The sequence below is a fragment of the Phyllostomus hastatus genome, unplaced genomic scaffold (assembly GCF_019186645.2).
Source record: "Phyllostomus hastatus isolate PE091 unplaced genomic scaffold, TTU_PhHast_1.1 phas_scaffold_501, whole genome shotgun sequence".
NCBI classification, from domain to species: Eukaryota; Metazoa; Chordata; class Mammalia; order Chiroptera; family Phyllostomidae; genus Phyllostomus; species Phyllostomus hastatus.
Window position 1 is genome coordinate 68,793,908 of NW_025334033.1, and position 23,019 is coordinate 68,816,926.

The window sequence follows — 23,019 nt, forward strand, 5'->3', positions numbered from 1 at the left end:
TGCACCCCACGTGGCGGAGCAGTTACGGCTCTCCAAGTGCTTCGCTGTCCACCGTCAAACTCCAGCCCGAAACCTTCGGAGAGGCAGGGGTGAGCCCGCCATCCCAACAGGGGCACCGCCTGCGGTTCAAGTGGCAGAGGTGGGCAGGACCCCAGGTTCTGAGGGCGCCTGCTGCTCGCTCTGGAAAGTTCACTGTCCGCTTCAACTTCCCAATTCTGCCTTTTTAAAAAGAGAAACCACCCTTCACATTTCCGAAGACAGCTCCCTGCACCCTCCTCGGCCTTCGCTTCTCCAGACCAAACGTGCTTCCGGGACGTGCTTCCAGAAGCGGACGAAGCCACTCGGAGAAAAACCCCCTTCACTGAAGCGCAGTGTCTCGCAGTCAACACAACCTTTCAGACGTGCGCCCAGAGGGACACGGTGCAGTGGGCAAACTGCAGCTACCACGTGGGTGCCCATGACGCGGGGCAATACTGAAGCATCACACTCAACGAAGGAAAAGCTTTATTAGTTATTAGTAACTATGTTACAGCACAAGCAATTTTAATGGCTCCTTTTCAACACTAACCCCACTTTCTCTTACCTGCACCTCACAGAAAGCTGCTACTGACGTGAAGTCATGCTTGTTTACTGAGACTGAAACCTGAAAACCACTCAGTCACGTGATTTTTCAGACCTTGCCATGCCCTACTGAGTTGTGTCCTAAGAGAAGGCGGGAAGTGAAACGCAGGATCTCACATAGGTAATACGCCTAAAACACTGCATATTTATGAACAGTCCTCTGGAGACACCTGATGTGATGGTCTCCATGCTCTAGACAATTCTCCAGTTCCTCAAGAAACAAAAAAACAGTGGAAGCATTTCTTACTGCTCGGCCCCTCCGCCCTCAGCTCCCCCCATACCCCCGTTACCGGGCCTGAGCGTGTAAAACTGTACTTTAGTTTGGTAAACAGGATGCCTCAGATCTCTTACAGAACTTGAACTTCAGAGTAGACCTGTCTTCCATTGTCAGCCAAGAGTGTTTAGACTTAGCTTGATTATTAATTAACTTTCTTTCTTGAATAAGAAAGAATTTCAAAGTCTTAACTTTGACATTTGCATTTTATAATCATTCGGTATCATTTTTCTTCCAATCAAATGTATCTCATTTGAAAATTGTCAACACCTGTGTTTGTACCGCTCGTTTTACAATCTGTTTATTTACAAAACCTGGAGGTAACGCCCCACCTGGAAATCTGCCTACCCAGCTAATCTGCGGAGTGGGTTACTGAGTGAGGTTTACGACAAAAACCAGGACCTCTAATCTTGCCGATTGTGCTAATTAAACTTTTCTCCTTAAGCCTACTAAGTAACTTAAAACAGAAAAGTCTCAATTCCTTTGTAATAGAAAATTATATTGTGTGTATTAATATTTTGTTAGAAAGTTATTTTTACTTTGAGAATAAACATAGAAATTAACTAGACTTACAAATCAAAATATTTAACATCTCTGATTTTATAAATAGGAAAATATGAGATGGTATAAAGAAATCTAATGTACAAAAGTCAATTTTGCCAGGTAAGATACACCTGTAAATGCAACAAAAGTGAACATTGAGAAAATGTGAGAGCAAGGAATCCTTAGTCTCATTCTCTCAACTGGCTGCACACGACTCAGAGTGAGCAGATAGCCACGATGAGCACTTGCACGACAATGGAGAGAAAAAAAGGATGCACAGCAATAAATAACGGGCCACCAGCAACTTCCAAAACAACAGAATACAGATACATTCACTGTTCTTTACAAGTGTTTAGTGCCATTGTAACAAATGACTGCCAGGCCTCCGTGGGGGAACAAACTCCAGGCTCCAGTCCCAGGATTTAGGTGCTAGGAGGAAGCACACTTGAAACTCCCTCCCCACCCCCAACCGCAGCAACAGTGCACAGCAGCCACCAACAGACAAACCAGTTTCTAAAGATAAAAACCCTCCCAGTGAAAGATACTCACCCAAGTACACAAAAATGACACTATTAGTAGTTACATTTTTAAATGCTACTTCAGATTAGTGATTAAAAAAAAAAGACATTAATTCAAATATTTCCAGGGACTTAAAATGCCTCAAACTATATTGGTATCTAGTTTAAAAAAAAAAAAAAAGGAACCCTGAGCTAGGAGATAAGATATTTACTCATCCTTCCACTAACATTGCCCGCGGCACAAACTGTGTCCCTGGTTTCCACTAAACTCAGTGGTCACCCTGGGGGGGGGGGGCACGCCTGCTGTGCTAAGGTCACTCCTTTCCTAGCTGTCACCTCCCTTGTCGTTCTCCTCGAGGCCATTCTGAAAACAAAGACAGTTGTTGAGCCTCAGAATGGGAAAATATTTGCATACTCCCTCCGCAGTTTTCTACTTCCCCAGCAGCCTCTAGAGCAAAGGTTTAATCGCCATTGAAAATGGGGCCTCCGTGTTCCCCACAGGAAGAGAAGCTCCTGGGGAGCTCCTTCCTCCCGAGCCGACGGGGCAGAGCCGACCAGACGCGCTCTCTTCCACAGGGGCCGCCGAGAGACGTCAGCGTGCGGGAGAGACGCGAAGCAGCAACCATTTCGGCGACGCGTCTGGACTGGGGTTTCGTTTCAGATGGGAACTCACAGTTCTGAGTGCAGAGGGGAGGCAGAGCGCACGGGCAGGGGTGGCAGGAGGCTGAGACGGAGGAAGTCGGGGGTCTCGATAAAGGGGCTGTTCTGGAGCAGTTTGAGAAGCCAGCTCTGCAAACTACTTTCTTGGGACGGAGAAAAACTCCTCCTCAAACGGCTGGACCTTGACCAAAACATCAATCACAGCAGCCCCAGGGACTAATTAGGTAAGGCAGAGCTCGGCCCGGTGGCCTGCAGAGACAGACACGCGGCTCAAGCAAGTCATACCAAATAACATGAACCGCAGCGAGGAAGGCTGCTTTTGTTTTGCTATATTCTTGAGTTTAAATGCCTTCACTTAGAGTAGTAAGGAAAACCTCTCCAGGATTACCGGTTAGTTCAGTTTTGAAGTACCAGTCGGGTCATTTTTGAGAAGAAAAAATGGGGGAGGAAATAGTATCGTTTACATGATAAAATTCACACGTGCCCGTGTCCGGTTCCGAGCTCCGACAAACGCAAGGGGCTGTGTAATCCCCACCGCAGCCAAGCTACCGAGGTGCTTCCAGGCTAAATGAACCTGTCAACACAGTTTTAAAGTATTGCTGCTTTTGAGGCATCACCGCCCTCACTTGGAAAAGCAAAAACAATATCCTTCAAGGGGTCCTAAACGTGTCAACAACAACACACGGTGCGGGAGAGGCCCCCGCAGCCAGTGTGGCCGGACACACGACACGAACCGTCTCCTCTTCCCGGACTAGACACGGGGAGCCAGCCAGAACTGCATCGCCAGGCCGGAGCCACGAGGAGGGAGAGTTTTCAATGCCGGAGTGACAAACTCCAAAGCACTGAATTCTTCTCCCTAGTAGGGCTCGAAGCGTGTGGAAGAGAGCCAGGGCGCGTGGGAAGAAAGATGACCTATTTCCAACGACTGTTTTTATAACCGGAATGTGAGTGAGCGAAGCGGAGCCTGGCCCCCGGGCCCCCGGCGGGCACCAGAGGTTTGGAGGGAGAGGAACATAAAAGCCACACCGCCTTCACCAACCAACGGGGTGACGACGGGAAGGAAGGAAGCGAGAGCGCGAGCCGGCCGCACGCGGAACGGGGCGGGCCAGCGCGACGGAGAGGGGCCTGCGCCCCACCCGATGGGCGAAGAGGGGCCGGGCGCTCCCGGCACCTGCCACCACCTCCGGGGCGGGCGGAGGGGGGACAGGAGCGTTAGACGTCAGGAAGGGAAAGGGGAGCGGGGGAAGACAGCGAGTGCGCCCCGGGATGGCCGGAGGGCAAAGGCCAAGCGGCGCCCTCCAACCCCGCCGGGCCCCCCGCGCCCAGCCCACCCCTCCAGGTCCCAGGACGCACACCACCCCCGCACCCCGAGCCAACTGCGGCCGGCGGAGCCGGGCCCGGATTCGGCCGAGAGACGCCGGCCGGGTGGTAGGCGGCCTCGCAGCACTCGGGGGCGAAGGCATAGTTCTGCCCCCCGGAAGGTTCGTGCGGAGCGGTCGCCGCCGGCACTCACCTGCCCTCTTACCCCTCCGCGCAGCGGCACTGGTGCCACACTCCGGCCCAGACCCACCGTCCGCCTCAACCAAGCCCCAGGCGGCGGCGGCGGCGGTAGCGGCCGGACGGGAGGGGCGGGTCGGCGGCCTGAGACGGCCCCGCCGCCGCGGCCCAACCCGGATCCGCCCGCCCCCAGGTCCCGCCCCGGGTTGCTGCCGCCACCGCCCATTGGCCCGTGGCTGAACGCATGGGCGCGGTCCCGCCCCACCGCCCCCCTACCGTTTCGCTCGGGTTTCTCCCTAGCCATTGGGCCTACCGGCTCCCAGGACCTAAACGGCCGGCTCGGCCCCTGTCAGCTCCGAAGCCACAATTGGCCGAACTGTGGCACGCCCGGGCGCTGATTGGAAGAAACCTCCCCAGGGCCCGCCTCTCGCGCCCAAGTTCCGTTAGCATGTTCGGTTGCTTCGAAGTTGCCTTTGCCCTAGGACCGGTGGGCGGGCCCTCTGACCGGCTTCCCCTCCTGCGAGGAGGGCCGGAGGAAGAAGACTGGCTGTTCTTTCCTCCTGTGAGAGCTCTGCTATTTTCTGATTGGTTGACAGGCGCCTCCCGTCGCTTGTTTTCCGTCGCCGACGCCGGGAGATGACGTAGTTCCCCGACCTCCCACGTCCAAGATGGCCGCTGTGGGCAAGGAAAGACGTCGCTAAGGGGCTTCCTTCAGGCTACGAGTGAGTGACCGACGGACCGCGGGCAGCGCCACCCACCTCCCGCGTCTCTGAAAGTCGAGTAGAGTAAGGTCTACGCCTTCATCCGCTGGTGGAGTCTCTTCCCAGATCCCACTTCCCCCAGGGCAGCTCGAACTTAGCGGGAGGTGGCGGGGTTGCGGGACGTGCTTCGGGGGAGGGTTTTGAGGTGCGGGTACAGAGGAAAGAGGCCCGCGCGGACCCTAGAACAGGTAGCGGCTCTCGGTGGGAGGAGCGGGTAGGGTTTGGGGACTGTGTAGCAGGTGGAGAGAAGGGGCAGGGATCTAAACACGCGCGCGCACTCTTGGCCTCACAACCTCAGACTACCCACGTCTTTACATTGCTTCGCAGAACCTCGGCGCCACCTTTGGTTAGGTCTGAAACTTGAGTGTCGTTCCACGCCTGGATACACCGACTGTGGAGTCTGGAAAGGAATAAGGAAAGGTCACTTCTGCGATCAGATCCTGTTCTCTTGCACCTGATCGATTCTTGTGTCGTTCAGTACAAAACATGCTCTACAGCCTGGTAGCCCAGGTGTAGTGGACAACGCCGTCTAGGTTCGTGTAAGTGCCCCTGTGATGTTCGCCCAGTGATGATACTCTCTCATGGAACATGGCGTAGAACGTGTTCCCATCCTTATTAAGCAGCGCGTGAGTAGTTCATTTCAAGAGCTTGTTTGAAAGCAGTGAGTTCACTGAGCGTCTAGGAGGAAGAAAAATGTTTTTTTGTCTGCCTTCTCCAAAACTGAATAGGGTCAAACAAAATCAAGAGGAATTGCGTGCATGGTAATTGAGGAAATTGTAAAGAAGACCTAATTGGATTAAATTTCGTTTGTTTGTTTAGGCTCTGATAAAATTCTCTGCCAGAGAGATTGCAGGTATGACTGTAAAAATCATTGGAATCCTAACAGTGCAGTTCACGATAGAAATCCGGAGTCGGATAAAGGCCTCAGTTTTTGCAGACTAAATAGATGGCTCTTGGATGCTTGACCTTGTTAGTAATCTATTTTAGAATCTTGTTGGCAGAGCAAAAAGGGCGTTTTTGAGTACTTGGGAATGGAGAGCTGGTTCCCTCAAACCAGCAGAGTTTCAGTTTTCAGTAAAGCTGGGTGACACAGATGGTAATCCTTTTTTTAAGTTTATTAGATTGGTGTTGGATGGGGGGTGTGAGTCCGTTTAGGTTTCCTTAGAACTCGAAACATAGTATCTTCCTGCCCTAGTCAGGAAGGTGTACAGTGGATGAGGTCTAATTAGGTGGATTTATGTCCATTATATTACTAAACCTCGACTGTTGATTAATGAATTGATGTCAGCTTGAATGATGAGAGGTCTTTAGACATAGGTTACAGGTCTCTGGTCTTGCTCTTACTCTGATTAGCACTTTGTTTTTTAAATCCTGACCCAAGGGTATGTTTATTGGCTTTCGGGAGAGAGAAGTGGGGAGAGAGATTGATGTGACATTCCATTGCCTCTGGTAGGCACCCACACTGGAGCCTGAATCCGCTACCTTTTGGTGTACTAGATGATGCTCTGACCAAGTGAGCCACCCGACCAGGGCTGACCAGCACTTCTTATTACCAACTTCAAATGTGTAAGAGGCAGGCTTCTCAGATTAATAAATGCACTCAAAACTTGGAGTTAGCAAGCATGTGAGATGACTCTCAGGGTTCAAAGAGGTCCTAAAGGCTGAAATAATAGGCTCAGGCTAACAAGATGTAGATTCACCAGCAAAGATTAAATTGACAGAACCCGAGTTGTCCCGGTTGGAAATGAGGAAGGCCAACTTGACAGAAATGGACGTACTGTTGCCATTACAGAAGCCTCACGTGTGCACGTAGAGGAAAGGCTGTGTCTAAATCTAATGACAAACTGGCTCCGCCGTTTGCTAGTGGTATATGCATGGGGCAATTGCTTCCTGTCTCATCAGCTCCGTTTTCCCAGTGGTGGGTTGTGAGTGGTGGGTTGCAAACAAGCAGCTTGCAGGCATGTTGCAACTCAGCGGCCTCTCACTGGACGTGTTGTATATTATTATTGTCACCTGCCATCCCCCATGTACCATACCAACGGTATAAAGAGTATTGTTTTTCATTTTGCTAATGTTTAGGGGTGATCTTGAAACACTTAAAACCAAATCTAGTAAATGGGGTGTTTGCCCTGAAGAAGAGAATGGAGTGTGAAAACTGTCTTAATGAATTTGGAAGGCGATCAGTAGATAAGGGAAAGGTATTTTCAAGGAGCTAAGTGGGAACCATAGAGAGTTGTTGAAAGGTAGATGTCATTCACTCATTCTTCTGCACCACTTAGGCACCAGAGCTAGGGCATGAACAGAACCGATCAGAACCGGTGTATAATTAACCCAAGAATCAACGGTACTGCGCACACACCAGTCGTCGGTACTCGGCAGTGCCGTGGGCTGCTTTGTGGGCTGCTGAGGTCCCAGTAATGAAAGTGGCCAAATGCAGGTTAGCGAGTGACCAAATGCTGCCGTTTCAAGGGCGTTGCTGTACCGTGAGAATAAGTTGAGTAGTGACTTTCACTATTGCTTCCAACTTGTAAGTGTCCGTAATTCTGGATGTTAAAAAATGAGTGTAATCTCTCGTCACATAAAATGAAATATCTAAGGCCCATTCTTGGAAGATGTTGCCAGAATGCCTTGATGAGCTGCTCGTTCGTGTGCGATTTTTCCTTCGAGGACCTCATAAATCTCTCGGTCTTCAAGGCAATCATGAACTGCTAGTGAGAACATTTACGACCTGAGGGTGAAAAAGTAATGGAAGAGTAATAGGGAACAGAGTTATTATAGAATGGGGCAAGAACTTTTTCAGGCGGTGTATGATTCAGAGGACTGTTTCTTTTCTATTTATGCACATTTATTTTCACCACATCTCATGTATTGTTCAGTGCCCTGAACTCTAAAGGCACCTGCGCTAGATTATTAGCATTGGGGTTTGGTCAAGGACAGCAAGGCAAAACCGGCTTGAACGTATTTGTGGTTTGTCTCCCTGTGGGCTGGGATTCTTTTCATCCCTGAAGGAAAATCGCCATCAGAACACCCTAATAATGCAGCCACACTCCAGAAATAAATGCTATAATTAATGGGTGAAACTGTAAAGACAAATAGGTATTTAGGATAGTATTTTGCATTGCAAAATAGTTGCCCCCAAATGATTACTAATCACTGTGGTGGTTTTAACATTTGCCCACACATTCTTTCTACCCCTCCCTCCAGGAGGTGGAGTTTCATTCCCTTACCCTTGAGCGTGGGCTGTATTTCACGACTCACTTCTCAGGAGTAGAAAAAAGAGAAGGAAAACAGCAACTTACGCTGAGAAACCTGGCAGATCTCGTCTTGCCCAAGTGCTCGTGGTTAAGGCCGGCAGTAGGGCGCCGTCCTGGTGCGGTGGGATGGGAAGGACGCTTCGCCTCTCTGGCAGTGTCCCTCAGAGCCCCAGGTTCGTTCCTGGGGAGACCCCAGGCAGGCCTCAGTCGAGGGCAAGGGCAGACTGAGAAGCAGTTACACACCAGCAGATGCTTGGAGAAGGGTGATGCCTGAGTGCCATGTAGTGTCCTGGTTAAGATCCCGGACCAGAAAAGGGATTTTGGGAAAAATTTAAATTTGAGTCAAGGCTATAGTTTGTTTAATAATGTACCAAAATTAATTTCTTAGTTTTGATCAGTGTACCATGGTCATATAAGGTGTCACCGTTAAGGGAAGCTGGGTGAAGAGTATATAAGAAGTCTCTGTACTATCTTTACAATTTTTTCTGTAAATCTACAATTATTTTAAAATAAGGCTTTTTTAAAAATCAGAACTATAGAAGATATGTGCTCAGAGAAGTCTTATTCCCAGTGTTCCTATCTTGTTCTCCCCAAACCCTATTGGTAGCCATTATTTTTATTAGTCTAGAAAAATAGAAATGTCTGTTCCTATTTCGCCTCCTTCCTTGCCTAGATAGTGACACACCGTGCACACTGCCCTGCCGTTGGCTGATGCTGGACATGTCTCCCCACCAGTACGCAGAGCGCCTTCTCCCGCGTGTTAGCAGCACGCGGTGTGTGCTGTGTTCACGTGCCGTGTTGTGCTCAGCCCGTGTCCTGCTGATGGGCACTCGGGTTGCTTCCGGTTCCTGCTGTCACACACAGCACCCTGGTGAATGATCGTGTGCACGCCTTGTTTCATGTTTGTGGTGGCATTTTCAGAGTCGATTCCTGGAAGTGGGCTGCTAAAGCAGAGAGCCGATGGGTGTGCCATTTTGTTAGGTGCTGCCAGACCCCCCCCCCCCGTGACAGTTGTCCCCTGTAGCGCCCCCACCAGCCGTCGGTGAGATCGCCTGCGTCCCCTGGGCCTTGCCAGCAGGGTGCATGGTGAAACTTGGAGCGTTTGTGCTGCTCCGGTAGGTGAGAGGTGCTACTTCAGCCACCTGGCTCCGAACCCCTCGTGCTCGCTGAGGCCTTAGTTACCAGGCCTGCCCGAGTCGGCCACACACGCTAGTGCCGGCCAGTGTGCAGGACTGCTCTCCTTCGGGTTCTCGGTTCCTCCCGCTGGAGAAGCGCCGGGTTCTCTCCAGAGCCCCCGAGCGCGCGCCGGAGGGCGGCTCCCGGCCTGCCGCGTCCGCGTCCCCGGAGGCAGGCTTCCAGGCCGCCGCTGCGCTGCTGTTTCCTCGCCAGTCGGACTTGACGTGGGTCCGGCGCCTCCGGTGGAGCCCGTCTCCCGCCCCTTTTGAACATCCCTAGCCTCTGATCCAACTTACTGATTCTTAGCACTGTGACCTCAAGTGAGAGTCCCGTGTTTTGTTTTCTTTTCTCAGCAGGGAGCCTGTAGGGAATCTCTTCATTCTGAGTAAAAGAGAAGCAGATGAGAAAGCAAGAAAAACTTAGAGCAACTTCTTCCGTTTACCTCCCTCCACCTGCTCCCCCCCAAGTCACTGCACCCACACCCGACAGTACCCCGCTCGGTTCAGTGACGTGTGCAGGTGTGAGTTCATCCACCCGGTGGCTTTTTAAAGTGGAAGTACGTACGTGGAGTCAAGTGAACTGAGAAGGAAGATCTGACTGGGTGCTAGGTGGGGGGGAGGGCCGGCTGTGGAGCGTGAGTGCTCTCAGTGCTAGGACCGGCCCGGGTTTGGTGCAGAGCGGCCTCCCGACCAGCGTGAGGGAGCTGGCCCAGCGAGGGAAGGAGCGGTGGGGACCTGCTTCCTCGTAAGCAGCCACAAACGTTGGGATTTATCGTACGGGGGTCACATGCAGCACGGGCGTTCTCGGTGTCTGCGTGGGGTTGGCTGCAGGACCCCCCAGGCACCAGAATCCATGGGTGCTCGAGCCCCGTAAGTGAAAGGCAGCGAGCAGTGCACGCGGACGCGTTCAGTAGGCGTTGGGGGTGAGCTGGGCCTCTGCCAGCCCAGCCCAGCAGTGGTGGCACTTCCGTGGGGGATTCCAGTTCAGAATCGGGTGCCGTCTGTGGTTGCGGAGTGTCCGTAGTGAGTGGGGCGGCTCCTCGTGGGGCGTCCCTTTCCAGCCTTGCTCTGCTTCTCTCTCTCAGGATCCGGCGCTCTCAGAGAACCTCTGGAAAGGAGCAGGCCTACTCCAATAAATGAAGGAGAACAAAGAAAACGCAAGCCCTTCGGTGACCTCGGCGAACCTGGACCACACAAAGCCATGCTGGTACTGGGATAAGAAAGACTTGGCTCACACGCCCTCGCAGCTGGAAGGGCTCGACCCGGCCACCGAGGCCCGCTACCGCCGGGAGGGCGCGCGCTTCATCTTCGACGTGGGCACGCGTCTGGGGCTGTATCCTTGCCTCTGTGGCGGCTGCTGCAGACGGGCTCCCCCCACCACCGAGGAGTAGGTTAGGCTCTGTGGGCCGAATACGTAACGGTGCCACTGCACTAGAATGCCTCGAGAGCGTCTTGTCGAGCTGCTGTTTCTGGCCGGCGTGGCTCCTCCAGGGCTCGCTCTCTCCTGGTTTGCGTGTAAATGTGCAGGCTTCGCCGCGGGGCAGGTGGCCACCAGGAGGGGCACAGCTCCCAGGGACGCCCGAGCCCGGCCCTGTGGGCAGGGTAGACCGACCCTGCTGAGTCCGTGCCCGTGTCCTGGTGCCGGGCTCCCCTCTGCCTGCTCTGCCGCAGACGGGGTTCGCTTCGCTGCCATCTTTGTTGCTGCTGTTTGTCTTTAGTTTTTCCACGTTTAATTAAGAATGTAACATGTAAACATTTTTGGCTGAAGTCCTTAACCAGAACCACAGGCACTATGATACCCTGGCTACTGGAATAATTTATTTTCATCGCTTCTATATGTTTCATTCCTTCAAGCAGTTCCCAAGATACGTAAGTATTTGAATTTTATCGTATTGCTTTATTACGTGTAATTATTTTCACAAAGGTCAGTGAAATGATCATAATTTTTTTTATATTTCCGGAAAGTACTTATTCTACATAGTAAATACCATGTATAAACAAATCAAGTTTGAACTTTGTTTTGTTAATTAACCATACTCACATTTTTTTTTAAATTTAGACCAGTGTGGACCACAGTCATACTGTATTTTGTGTGATTACTTTTGCCGAGATAAATGTGGGCTTATAATTGAGACCCAACAAAGACCAAGAAGAAACAAATTTTTCAGGCCACATCGCTCATTCTGTAGTTACTCCTTAACAGGCACTCGGTCTCCTGCTCTGTGGGCGAATCCGAGGGAACTCGCTGCCGCAGCTGTGAGTCCAGAATGGACGGCGTGCCGTGTGCAGAGCACGTGGTCGAGAGTGTGGCCGCGGAGCGGTGCAGGGGGAGGCTGCCGGGGAGGAGGTGCCCCGTCAGGCAAGCCCCGGCGGCAGTAGGCCTTGGGCGTGCCCAGACGGGGGCAAGCAGTCCTCCGACAGAAGCCAGCGTGACAGGGACGTGGAAGGGGTGTAGCACGTGTCAGTTGGGGGCAGGGAGTCGTCCGTGGGGCAGGGATGGGGCGGGGCCCCGCGGGGGAAGGCGGGCTGAATTCCCGGTGAGGGCATTTGGCTCCCGTGGGCGAACCGAAGGGGCGGGAGCTCTCCGTGGAGAAGACGACAGACTCAACAGGAAGCCCCTCTGCGGGGGCTCTCCCTCGTGCTGAGGTTTTACTGCGTTTTCTACACGAGGAAGGCGGCCGTGTGAGGCCCCGCGGCAGACCCCTGGCGCCGTCTCTGGCTCCTGCCGGCCAGGCGTCTGTGGGGGGAGGGCGGGGAAGAGCCGAAGGCCGAGCAGCAAGACCGGGACCCGCACGCCTGGAGGGAGCGGCGGGGCGCGGGGACGGAGCTGGAGGCCCCAGGCCGCGTGCAGGAGTGCGCGCTGTTCGGGGGTCTTGGTCTTGCAGGTCGCCGTGTGCAGAGGACATTTGTGTCTGTGGCCTTTTCCCCTCTGGCACCCACTCTGTTCACATAACGTGTTCTTCAGAAAACTGAATTTAAAGTAGCTTACGGAGCCAAGCCGGGCGGGGTGTGAAATCTGCGCTGCGGTTTCAGGGCGTCCGAGTTCTTGTGGCGAGAAGGGGGCGTGGGCGAGGGAGGCAGCCAGTGTGCTGGGACGGGCGGAGTCCTCGCTCGTGTCTCCCTGTGGCCTGTGGTCACAGCTTCTCAGGAACTTCTGTCTTTCTTTTAGGTCACAGGAGCTTGTTGTCTCTTTCTGGCTGGGAAGGTGGAAGAAACACCCAAAAAATGTAAAGATATCATCAAAACAGCGCGTAGTTTATTAAATGATGTGCAGTTTGGCCAGTTTGGAGATGACCCAAAGGTAAGGATCGGCACTTCTGCCTTTAAGTCTCATCTCCTTGCACAGAGTCGGAGCTCCCTGCTCCCAGCGGCCGGGGCTCCTGTGTCTGCCGGCCCCGGGTGCCCGCGAGGACTTGGCGGAAGGTGCCTGTCGCTTCTGTCGGAGCGGCGGTGCCGGCTGGCGGGCCGAGTCACGCTCTGAGCGCTGCGGGGCCGGGAGTCCGTCTGCCGGACAGGAGCGGCGTCCTCTCGTGGCTGGCTGTGCTTCTGGACCCAGAAGCAGCGTGGCTTCCTTGGGGCAGGGGTGGTGGCCGTGTCCGGGTGACCGGGACGTCCCGATGCTGCGTGGGCCCGCGCGTGTGTCTGCTGTGCCCGGCGTCTTCTGCTCCCCGGGGCGGCGGGAGGTGTTGGCACTGGCAGCTGTTTTCAGACGCTCGGAGACTCACGGGGCTTTCACCGCCCTCCCTGTCCTTTCCCCACAGCTCCTGCTCGCGTCCGGAAACGGTGTTAAAGTCGTTATGCCCACGCCGTTGTTATGTTCTAGAAAGACCGCTGTCAGAGACCAGTGGCAACTTCCTTCTCCCCCATTCTTTTCCGGTCCCCGTTGTAACCCTTAGTGTTGAGCGTCCTTCATGACGTTTGTCACTGCTTATTGTCAGGTTTTGACTAAGGAATCATGACACACTCCCCTCTTCTCAGCCGCGAGACTGGGGGAGCAGAGACCGTGTCTGCCGCCCCGCATGGGGCTGGACGGCGCAGGCACGCAGCAGCGCTCACCAAGCAAGAGGCAGCCCGGTGGTGGGAGAGACTCGGGCTCAGTCAGGGCACGGCTGGCCGGGACGCCGAGATTCAGCGCCGTTCACGGGCCTGTGTGTCCTGGCTCGCTGGGGTCACCTCCCTCGATAGCTACCTTCTGCCTGCCAAGCAGTGTCCGTGTGCGCGTACGTGGGGGGGTGGGGGGGGCGGAGCGTGTGTCCTTGCTTTGAGGAGTTAGCAGAGGCCCAGAACACCTTTGCAGACACTGGGGTTGTGATCAGTACTAATACTTCGTAAGATTGTCGGTGTGGGTAACTCTGCCTTGAGCTTACTTAGGAATTCATTCACCTGTTTGTAAAAACGTGAGCCTGCTAGGAATTCATACTAACAGTGATCGAAAGTGCCCTTCTGGATGAGGCAGGTAGCCGTAAGCGCACGTTTCCAGTGCCCGCACCTATTGGACCTTTACAGAGTAGGAGCGTGTTGCCGGCAGAGCCGCCAGCACGTGGAAACGTGGAAGTAGCTGGCGTGTGCTGTTCAGGGGCCTTTGGCGAAGTCCTGTCTCACCTTCTGCCGTGACCCCCACACTACCACATTGGGAGACGGAGACCTGGGGCGGGAGTGGCGAGGCTGGCGCCGTGCAGCCCCTGTGCGCCAGGAGACGGGAGGAGGGAGCGGCCCTGCCGGTTAGCGCGGGAGGCCAGGGCCTGGCCTGACCCGAGGGGGCAGTGGGGCCCGGCGACCTGCTCCCCCCTCTGCGCGGTCCCCCAGGCAGGCTCAGGGTGGGTGCCCAGCAAGGGCCCCGGGTCTGGAGCGGTGCAGACACGAGGAGGACGCTGTCTTGGGCAGACAGGAGGGGACAGTCGTCTGCGGGGGCAGCACTGAAGCTGTTGAGGGGAATAAGACTGCGAGTCCTGCAGAACTTCCCCGCCTTGATTAGCTCTGCTTTGACTGTGTGGCCCCTCCTCCTCTCGCATGTTTCGCGTGTTCAGCAGCTGCTGGCTCCACCTCCGTGCTAGACGCCAGGCATGACCGGGAGTGAGGCGGGCGCGGGCTTCACTCTCCCGAGTCTCACAGTTCAGCGGTGGGGGAGGCTTCGGTGCGTGTCCACGGAGTTGTCCTAGGGCGAGCTGCGGTAGACGCCCTCGCTCGGAGGTGCGGTGGGACCCGGCCCTGGGCACGCGGGCCAGGCCCCCACGGGTGGGTGGGGGTGGGGCCGAGGCCAGGCTTCCTGAGGAGTGGCGTCTGCACACCGACCTGTCGTTGAGCGTTTGCACGTGGAGGGGGGCCGCGTGTTGTGACACTCGGAGCTGCAGCCTGGACACGTGATCGGCTCACTTGGTAGAGATGACGTTGAAGCTTCTGGGAAACGGGTGGTGACAGAAAGAGGGGAGGCCTCTCTGACTTCCAAAAGCCTCCCCGAGAGAACTTGCGGGAGACAAGACGGAACCCCTCAGCCCTGCCGTGCCGTGCGGGGCCACGAGGCACAGTGGAGGGGTGTGCTCCGAGAGGCGGCTGCCTGCCGGCCCCTCCGCCTGCGGTCCAGGGGGTGGGGGGACCCTGCTGCTCTGACGCAGGCACGTGCTCTCGCTCCTGCAACCCCTGCACTGGGTGTCCTGCGTGCCCCGTGCTGTCTGGGTGCTGGGCAGTCGGGTGCACAGAATTCCAGGGGTTGGATTCAGGAAACACTGGTTTGCGGGCACCGACGAGTTAGAGGGTGTGGTAAGAGTGGGGAGCCCATGCACAATGCTACAGAAAAAGGAAGTATTCAGGAGTAAACGTCATTAAAAAAATGTGTGGGTGCGGAGGGATTCTTTACAACTACTAAAGGACTGAAACGATTCTAATATACATTTTTGATGGAGAGATTCATTGTAGTTAAAAAATGTCCATTTTCCTAAATTGTTCTACGAATTCAGATGATTTCCAATGGGAACATCGATAGCGTTCCTGTTTTTCTACAGTGATAATAAAATGGTAATGAAATTTGGAGAGAAACGAGCAAAAACAAGGAACTGTTCTTGAAAAAGGGGAGCCGCCATGGAACCATGCCTCTGATGCTGGCACGGAAGCGGCCACGTCGGGGAACAGAAGAGCTGCCGTGTGTGGCGGTGCATGGGCAGTTTGGGGTGTGGTCTGACCAGTGGTGCAGTCAGTGAGTGACCTGGGGACAGCTTGTTAGATGAAGGAAAGATTTAAACACAGAAATGAAAAAAAATTTTGAACAGGGGCGATGGGCCCCCCCACACATTCTCAGCTGGCACCGCTCACTGCCCGCGTCTGCGGGAAGCTGCGGGCCTGAGCGGGTGCCCGGGTGCGTCCCTGGGGGCACGCGGCAGCGGTGGCGCCGGGACGGGGGCCTGCGAGGGACCCGCAGGTCAGCCGTGCCGTCTGCACAGCGGAGGTCTGCTTTGTGAACGGGGGCTCGTGTGCATTGGAAGTGGAACGTTTCTGAGACTATTTTGTTTCCAATATTTTTTAAAAATTAGCTATGTCCTCATCTCCTAGTTCTTTCCAGAATTTGTCGTCGTGTCTGAGTGGGAGAGAGGAGAAAAGGAACAAAAAATAGTTGTTATAACTTGAAAGTAAACAGGAAAGCTCACTTTTTAAATGTCGTTTTAGACTTGTGAATAAAACCACCATTCCAGCATTTGCTTTACTTTTAGGAAGAAGTAATGGTTCTGGAGAGAATCTTACTGCAGACCATCAAGTTTGACTTACAGGTAGAACACCCCTACCAGTTCCTGCTCAAATATGCAAAACAGCTCAAAGGTAAGGAGAAGTTACCGAAAGAACTTCTTTGTTCTGAAACCAAGTCTTTGTCGCTGCTTGATGTCCCTGAGACGGTGCTTCTCAGGGAAGGCCAGCGGGAGTTCGGTGTGGAGGGTGCCCGGGCATGGCGTGCCCGGGCAGTTCAGTGTCGAGGCTAGTAATAGGTTGTCTTTCATGCATAAACAGATTCTGCCACCCAGTTGCCAAGTGCGATGACACAGGAAAATGAGTCAGAATTTTTTAAATAGCCTAACGCAGTCAGGCTTGGGGCCGGCTTTCCCGGCAGCGGCGGCCCGGGTGCGGGGCACGTGGGAGGGCGGAGGCGGGGCTCGGCCCGCTGGCTGGCCCTCGTGCCCCGGGCGGGAGGGAGCCCCTCGCCGGCTGTGGGTCGGGGTGGGGCTGGGGGCGCCCTGGGCTTTGCCTGAGGACTCGCTGCTGCCCGTGCTCCCGCTTCTCTCTTTCTCTGCTGATTCGCCTTTTCCCCGTTTCTAGGTGATAAAAATAAAATCCAAAAGTTGGTTCAGATGGCATGGACATTTGTAAATGACAGGTATGTTTGTTTAAAAGTTGGTTTAGTTACGATGTTGTTAACAAACTATAGAAGTGATCCCTGAAAGAGTAGTCTATGGTTACAGTGCTTTTAACTGTGCGAGGACTCTGTGTGTCATTTTATCCAAACCCCTCACTTCGGGTAGAACTGACTCGAGCCAGCTTGAAGAGCCAGCTTGTGGCAGAGCGGGGGCTGCAGTCCAGCCCCCCGGCCCCCAGCAGAGGGGCCGCCCCAGGGTCGCCGTGGTGGAGGAAGCTAACCTCTCACCGCCACTGGGAAACATGAGTCCAGAGCAAGGCACTGGGGAACTTTGACAACTGTCACTTAAAACGCATTCGGTTCTTTGGTGGGGGGTGGGGGGCCATCTGGGGTACTGGTTTAGAGCCTTGACTTCCCGAGCCCCGGGGGGAGCTGGGAGGAGCCTGAGAGAGAGGTGAGAGAGGTGGGTGGCTGGGGCTCCAGCGGCTCGGGGACCAGAGACCGTTTTTATTCGTGTGCAGTTCCTGGATGCTCTGGCATCCCTCTGGCTCTTTAAGGAGTCAGCCAGTGACCGCGGTAGAGTTCCTCATTCAGGTGCTCTGGGAAGACCAGGAACTTGCTGCTTCTGGGCACGCACAGCGCCCCGCTGGGCGTGTTCAGAGAAGAACACGCGAGGGGACAGGTGGCCGCGGCGCCTCGTAGCCGTGCCCTGAGCTGACCGCCGGTGCGTGCCCACCCGGCTCACGCCGCCTCTCTCCCCTTGAACCAGCCTCTGCACGACGCTGTCGCTGCAGTGGGAGCCGGAGATCATAGCGGTGGCGGTGATGTACCTCGCGGGACGCTTGTGCAAATTTGAGATACAAGAGTGGACCTCCAAGCCCATGTACCGCAGGTGGTGGGAGCAGTTCGTCCAGGATGTCCCCGTGGATGTTCTGGAAGGTGCTGAGCGCGCCGAGCGTCCCGTGAGGGTGTTGCATCCGTGTTTAGGCGGCGCTGCCCGAGAACGGGGGCCCGGCACGGGGTCTCCCACACGGGCCGGTGCCAGGTGTCCTGCGGGAGGGCCCTGGGGGAACGGCTGAGACGTGATGCCCCCTGTCCGGGACACGGGTCTGGTGGGCCTCTGTGGCGGAGTCGGGGGCTCAGAGGGAAATGGGCTGGGTTTTTCCAGGTAAAATTCTACTTAAAGCACCAAGTCATAGTAAATGTAACTTTTGTCACCTGTCATTCAGACATCTGCCACCAAATCCTGGATCTTTACTCACAAGGGAAACAGCAGATGCCTCATCACACGCCCCATCAGCTGCCGCAGCCCCCTTCGCTCCCGTCCACCCCGCAAGTGCCCCCGGTGCCGCCGCCCCCGTCGGCTCCAGGCTCCGAACCGCCGCAGCCCCCGCAGAAGGACCCGCAGCCGGCAGCCCAGCCGCCGCCGCCGCCGCAGCAGGCCCAGCCGCCCAAGAAACCGTCCCCGCAGCCAAGTCCGCCCCGCCAGGCCAAACGAGCCACGGTGAGGGGCTGCGCTGGCCCCGGGTGTGGCCGGCGGCGGGGTCAACACCCTGCCCGAGCACGTTTCTGTTTCTGAGGGGTCACACGGGGCCCCAAAAGCGGGGCCGATGCCCGTGACCTCACCGGCAGACTGGGAGTCCGTGGAGAACCTGGTAGCCGTGGCGGTCAGAGGGGAGGCCCCACCCCGCTCCTCCGGCTGCCGCTGCCTGTGTCAGCTCCGACAGGGCCCGGACCCTGCCGGGGCTCCGGGGCGCATCTGCAGCCGGCCGGGACGGCGGTGTTCCCGGTTCCCCTGGCCTTGCTGTGTTCGGTCCTTCAAGTGGCAGTGTGTGCGGAGGTCCCCCCGGGAGCGGGGAAGCAGCCCAGCCAGCAGGGAGGGGTGTGCTCCCACGCGATCCCCAGAGGCAGGCGTGCAGGATGAACCACGTCAGCTCGCTCCGCTCATCACGCTTGGGGTGGGCACCAGAGGGCCTGGAGCTCCGGGCGCCCAGCATGGAGACAGGGCAGTGTTTGTGTCCGGCCCGGGCAAGGGGGGAGGGCAGGGGGAGCGGCACTCCGCGGTGGCCCAGTGCCCTCCGGGGACAAGCTGTCGGAGGCCACGCCCCATCACTGTGATGTCGTGCCCACGTCATCCGTTTTCCCTCTGTCGCCAGGGTCTTGGTTAATGGTCCTGTTTTCTTTTGCAACAGGTGGTTTCTCCCAAGGAAGAGAACAAAGCGGCAGGTAATTTCCTGTTCTGTTCTTCCGTTTTATATTTCTGCTGATCAAACTTTAAGTTTTTAGCCAACAGTGTTTCCATCCGGATTAGGTTGGCCTTAAAATTGACCCTAGGCCCTGGCAGGTACACCTCAGTGGACGGAGTGCTGGCCTGGGAGGCAAAGGGTCTCCAGCTCGATTCCCAGTCGGGGCACGTGCCTGGGCTGTGGGCCAGGTCCCCAGTGGGCGGTACGTGCGAGGCAACCACACATGGATGTGTTGATGTCTCTCTCCCTTCCTCTCTAAATAAGTAAAATCGTCTTTTAAAAAATGAGCGTTGGAGCCCGTCACAGACTTGGCCCTGCCTGCCAGCAGTGGCGCCTTGCCCTCTCTGCTTGTCCCTGCCCTCTGGTTTAGACCACAGCGCGCCGAGTCCCCGTGGGAAACGTCCCTGTCAGTGCGGGGGGCCTGTGGAGCGGTGTTTATTGTCAGAGGTCGTGGCGTGGGCCGCAGCACGCACAGGGCCCCGGTGTCCCCACCCTGCACAGCGCGCAGCGGGGCGGTGTGGGGGAAGGGCCGTGTGGTGGGCAGGGTGCCGCGCCTCGGTTCGTACACGCGTGTGTGGCGGGGCGCACGCCGGGTTGCCTCGGTTCCGCGTCGGAAGCAGAGAGCAAGGGGAGCGTCAGCTGAGTGGTGACGGGAGAGGAGGGGAGCGGCGTGGCCTGTCTGCTCGTGTCCGGGTCTGTGCTGCCCGGGCCCCTCGGAGGGCGCGGGGCACCGTTTGTTGAGCTCCCGGTGACGGCGAGCTACGTTTTTCTCAGGGTCTTCAGGGGAACGGTGAGTTCGGCACAAGCAAATGTTGTGGCGCTGAAGGCGCAAACACCGTGAGAGGCTAGAGTGGAGGGACAGGGCTTGGGCCTGGGCGGTGGGCGCCGGGGGGCTTCGCAGCAGGAGCGCGGCCCCCCCCCCCCCCCGGGGTCCTCGTGGGGAGCTGGGGCCCGGCAGCGGCCCTAGCACAGGTGGCTGGGGGTGGGGGGAAGCGGGCCGGCATCAGGGGGGCCTGGCGAGGGCAGGCGCGGGTGGGGGCTGTGGGGCGGGGGTGGGCCCGAGCCTGCAGGCGGTCCCGGCGGAGCTGCGCAGCCGGTGCCGGGAGCTGCAGGGGCGCCGAGAGCACGGCAGAGCAGCACGTGCAGGTGGCCGTGAGACCTCAGCCCAGAGCCCGCACCGGACCTCTGAGAGTTAGTAAGGAAAGAGAAGGTGGGAAATTTTGTTAGTCAAGTTTTGTTGATCATACATTGAAATGATCAAGTTTTTAATGTCACATTAATACTAATTTTGCCTCTTCTGAATGTGGCTGCTAGAAAGTGTAAAGTTACACGCGAGGCTCTCCTTATGTTTCTGCGGGCCAGCCCCGTGCGGGCTGGCTGCTGGGGCCAGGCGGGCTCGGGAGTCAGCCCCAGTTCTGGAGGAGAGGCAGAGCTAGGGGCACAGATCCGTCCGCCTAGAGAGGGGGCGTTCGGTCTCCAAGGAAGATGAGAGAGAGAGACCCTGAACCTGGTTGGTCCAGCCCGTGTGTGAGAGACAGAGGAAACCGAGAAAGTGGTGGGCGGCGCCAGAGCAAGTCGGGTCAGCGGTGTGCAAGCTCGGGCGCAGTGGGGTCAGGAAGAGGGGGCCACAGCACGCAGACGAACGGAAGGACTGGCTGCTTTTTGGGTGGTGTGCGCACACTCGGTAGGCAGCTCCTGGGCTCCGTGGGGCCTGTCTGGGTGACTTAGTGCCCTCACTGCGGGTGCTGGTCACGGGCAGCTGCTCAGCCCTGAAGGGTGGCCTGTGACCTCTGCCCCCAGTGGTCCCAGCCCCCTGGCTGCAAGGGCGCGCCCCTCCAGTTCCCCACTGGCCCCAGGTCACATGCCGCCTCTGCCAGCTGCCACCCGGGGGCACGTGCCTGTGAGGAAGTGGACCGGAGCTGTGCCCTGACCAGGGGACCAGGATGCAACGGTGGCGCTCCCTGTGAGCCCTGGGGGCGGGGACTCCCCGCAGGGGTCGCCTGGTGAGCAGGGAAGGGGGCGGGAGAGCAGAGGGTCGCATTTGCTGGGCTCTTGCGTGTGAAAGGGCTAGTGCGTGGGGGCGTGGCCGAGACGCTCCTCAAGTTCCCCTTAAGGCTTTTGTTCTTACCTGCTCTTCTCCCCCAAAGAAGTCCCTGACAGTTGTACTTGGCTGTGACGTGTTTATTCACATGAAGAGCTACGAGTGCTTTTTAATGTCATGTTTGTCCCTAGATCCACCACCACCTAAAATCCCCAAAATCGAGACCACTCACCCTCCGTTGCCTCCGGCCCACCCACCGCCAGGTCAGTGTCTGCCGAGTCAGCTTTCTCCCGCTTCCAAGGGCAGGCCGGGTGTCCTGGGGCCAGTTCGTAGAGGGGAGACCTCGTAGCCAGACTGTTAGAGGCGGCAGTGACCCAGGGTCTTCCAGAAACCACGTTCACGAACCAGGGACATCAAGGACATAGTAAACTTGGAGTGTGTCTGGACGTTCGCGTCCAGAAACGCAGCGCTCCCCAGGAGACGGGTTCGGGGTCAGTGTGAGGGGAGCGGGACCACCCGCCCGCTTCTGGGCTTCTGGGCGGGGCCGCCGAGGACCTTAGACTCCAGGGCCGGGGGCGCGGCGCTGCAGGGTTGGGGCGCCGTGCGGGGCACTGACCGGCCTCTCCCCCGCAGACCGGAAGCCTCCCCTCTCGGCTGCCCTAGGCGAGGCCGAGCCGCCTGGCCCTGTGGACGCCGGTGAGCTCCCCAAAGTCCAGATTCCTCCTCCGGCCCACCCGGCCCCTGTGCACCAGCCGCCGCCACTGCCGCACAGGCCACCGCCGCCGCCACCCTCCAGCTACATCACCGGGATGTCCACCACCAGCTCCTACATGTCCGGAGAGGGCTACCAGAGCCTGCAGTCCATGATGAAGACCGAGGGCCCCTCCTACGGCACCCTGCCCCCCGCCTACGGCCCCCCGGCGCACCTGCCCTACCACCCTCACGTCTACCCCCCCAACCCACCCCCGCCGCCGGTGCCCCCTCCCCCGACCTCCTTCCCCCCGCCCGCCATCCCTCCCCCCACTCCCGGCTACCCTCCACCCCCACCCACCTACAACCCCAACTTCCCACCTCCACCCCCACGCCTGCCCCCCACACATGCTGTCCCACCTCACCCTCCCCCAGGCCTGGGCCTGCCCCCGGCCAGCTACCCGCCTCCGTCGGTCCCCCCTGGAGGGCAGCCCCCTGTGCCCCCACCCATCCCCCCACCCGGCATGCCCCCCGTTGGGGGACTGGGGCGCGCAGCCTGGATGAGATAACCTGACGCCTTCCCCCACTTTTCTTTTTTAAACAAATTTTTCTAATCAACTTGAAGGGTAGTTGAAGTAAGCAGCAGGGTACCTTGTATAATGCTAGACAGGTGCAGCAGAGGACGACGTGGTGGTCCTCCCCACCTGGGACAGGTGGGGACAGGGATTGGGACAGTGGCTGCCAGCGTAGCCCGAGCGGCACCCAGAGCCACCGGCCGCGTGCTGGTGCCCACCAAGGCCGGAGTGCTGCCCCGGGTGACTTTACACTAGTGAAAATGCAACCGGCCATATTGGCTCAAGAAATAGCATCCGTGAGGAGTGAATTTCCTTCTAGAAATCAGTGCCTAATTTTCCTGGATACTCCATTTTAAATAGTCCCGTTCCATCTGAAGTCGCGCTGTCGTCATCGCTGTCATTCTGTTTGTTCTCTCCCGTGACACTTGGTCGGTCAGAGGACCACTTTTCTGATTTAGAGATATACATACTTTGTATGCAAGTTATTTTGAAGGGGTTGCCTGGTGGGATGGCTTTTTTCTTTGTCCTCCAGGAAGGCGAGGGAAGTGCTTGGGAAGTAACGTATGTTTACATCGATCTGCAAATTCCTGTACATAGAGATATATTTTTTAAGTGTGAATGGGACAACCTACTCTGAATCCCATCTTGGTTACAAACGAGACTCCTTCAGTCAGTTACCCAAATAAAAGCAGTTCTGAAACCTTTGTCTGTTTCCTGGCTGGGAGGTGAGGCTCGGGCCTGCAGCCCGTGGGCAAGGGGCGGGATCCCCTTCTGGCCGCCTCCAGCTTGAGCCCGCCTCAGCTCCGTGGGGGGCCCTGGGGTTCTGGC

At 56.8% G+C, this 23,019-nt stretch overlaps 2 protein-coding genes across 11 annotated transcripts in view; one reads left to right on the forward strand and one right to left on the reverse strand.

Annotated features, from left to right (window-relative positions):
- The window catches only part of SETD3 (SET domain containing 3, actin histidine methyltransferase), a 52,297-nt gene extending 48,008 nt beyond the window's left edge, over positions 1-4,289 (reverse strand). For 2 of the 4 annotated variants that reach the window (XM_045823493.1, XM_045823496.1), the window contains exon 1: positions 4,130-4,289. The gene's annotated coding sequence lies outside the window, so the exon portion shown is untranslated. Of the gene's footprint in view, positions 1-2,629; positions 2,653-4,129 lie in introns of those variants that run through there. The other 2 variants (XM_045823491.1, XM_045823492.1) reach the window with 2 other exon arrangements.
- Positions 4,290-4,762: 473 nt separating this feature from the next.
- CCNK (cyclin K) lies at positions 4,763-22,891 on the forward strand. 7 transcript variants are annotated; one of them, XM_045822043.1, is made up of 12 exons: positions 4,763-4,835; positions 5,202-5,413; positions 10,389-10,636; positions 11,091-11,172; positions 12,473-12,604; positions 16,005-16,110; positions 16,603-16,660; positions 17,409-17,578; positions 17,869-18,143; positions 18,832-18,865; positions 21,118-21,189; positions 21,560-22,891. In XM_045822043.1, exons 3-12 carry the CDS (start codon positions 10,440-10,442, stop codon positions 22,183-22,185), a joined length of 1,752 nt encoding a protein of 583 aa, XP_045677999.1. In that variant the 5' UTR covers positions 4,763-4,835; positions 5,202-5,413; positions 10,389-10,439; the 3' UTR covers positions 22,186-22,891. The 7 variants fall into 7 exon arrangements, with proteins under 7 accessions (XP_045677999.1, XP_045678001.1, XP_045677997.1 ...); XM_045822041.1 differs by having other exon boundaries at positions 4,769-4,898; XM_045822046.1 differs by having other exon boundaries at positions 4,769-4,898; positions 5,202-5,407.
- Positions 22,892-23,019: the final 128 nt, after the last annotated feature.

Bases quoted from the DNA above. Each gene is read 5' to 3' on its own strand.
- CCNK (XM_045822043.1), top strand. From the start codon at position 10,440: ATGAAGGAGAACAAAGAAAACGCAAGCCCTTCGGTGACCTCGGCGAAC. The intron at 10,637-11,090 runs GTATCCTTGCCT...CCAGAACCACAG, and splicing joins GTGGGCACGCGTCTGGGGCT to GCACTATGATACCCTGGCTA. The intron at 11,173-12,472 runs GTAAGTATTTGA...TCTTTCTTTTAG, and splicing joins TCAAGCAGTTCCCAAGATAC to GTCACAGGAGCTTGTTGTCT.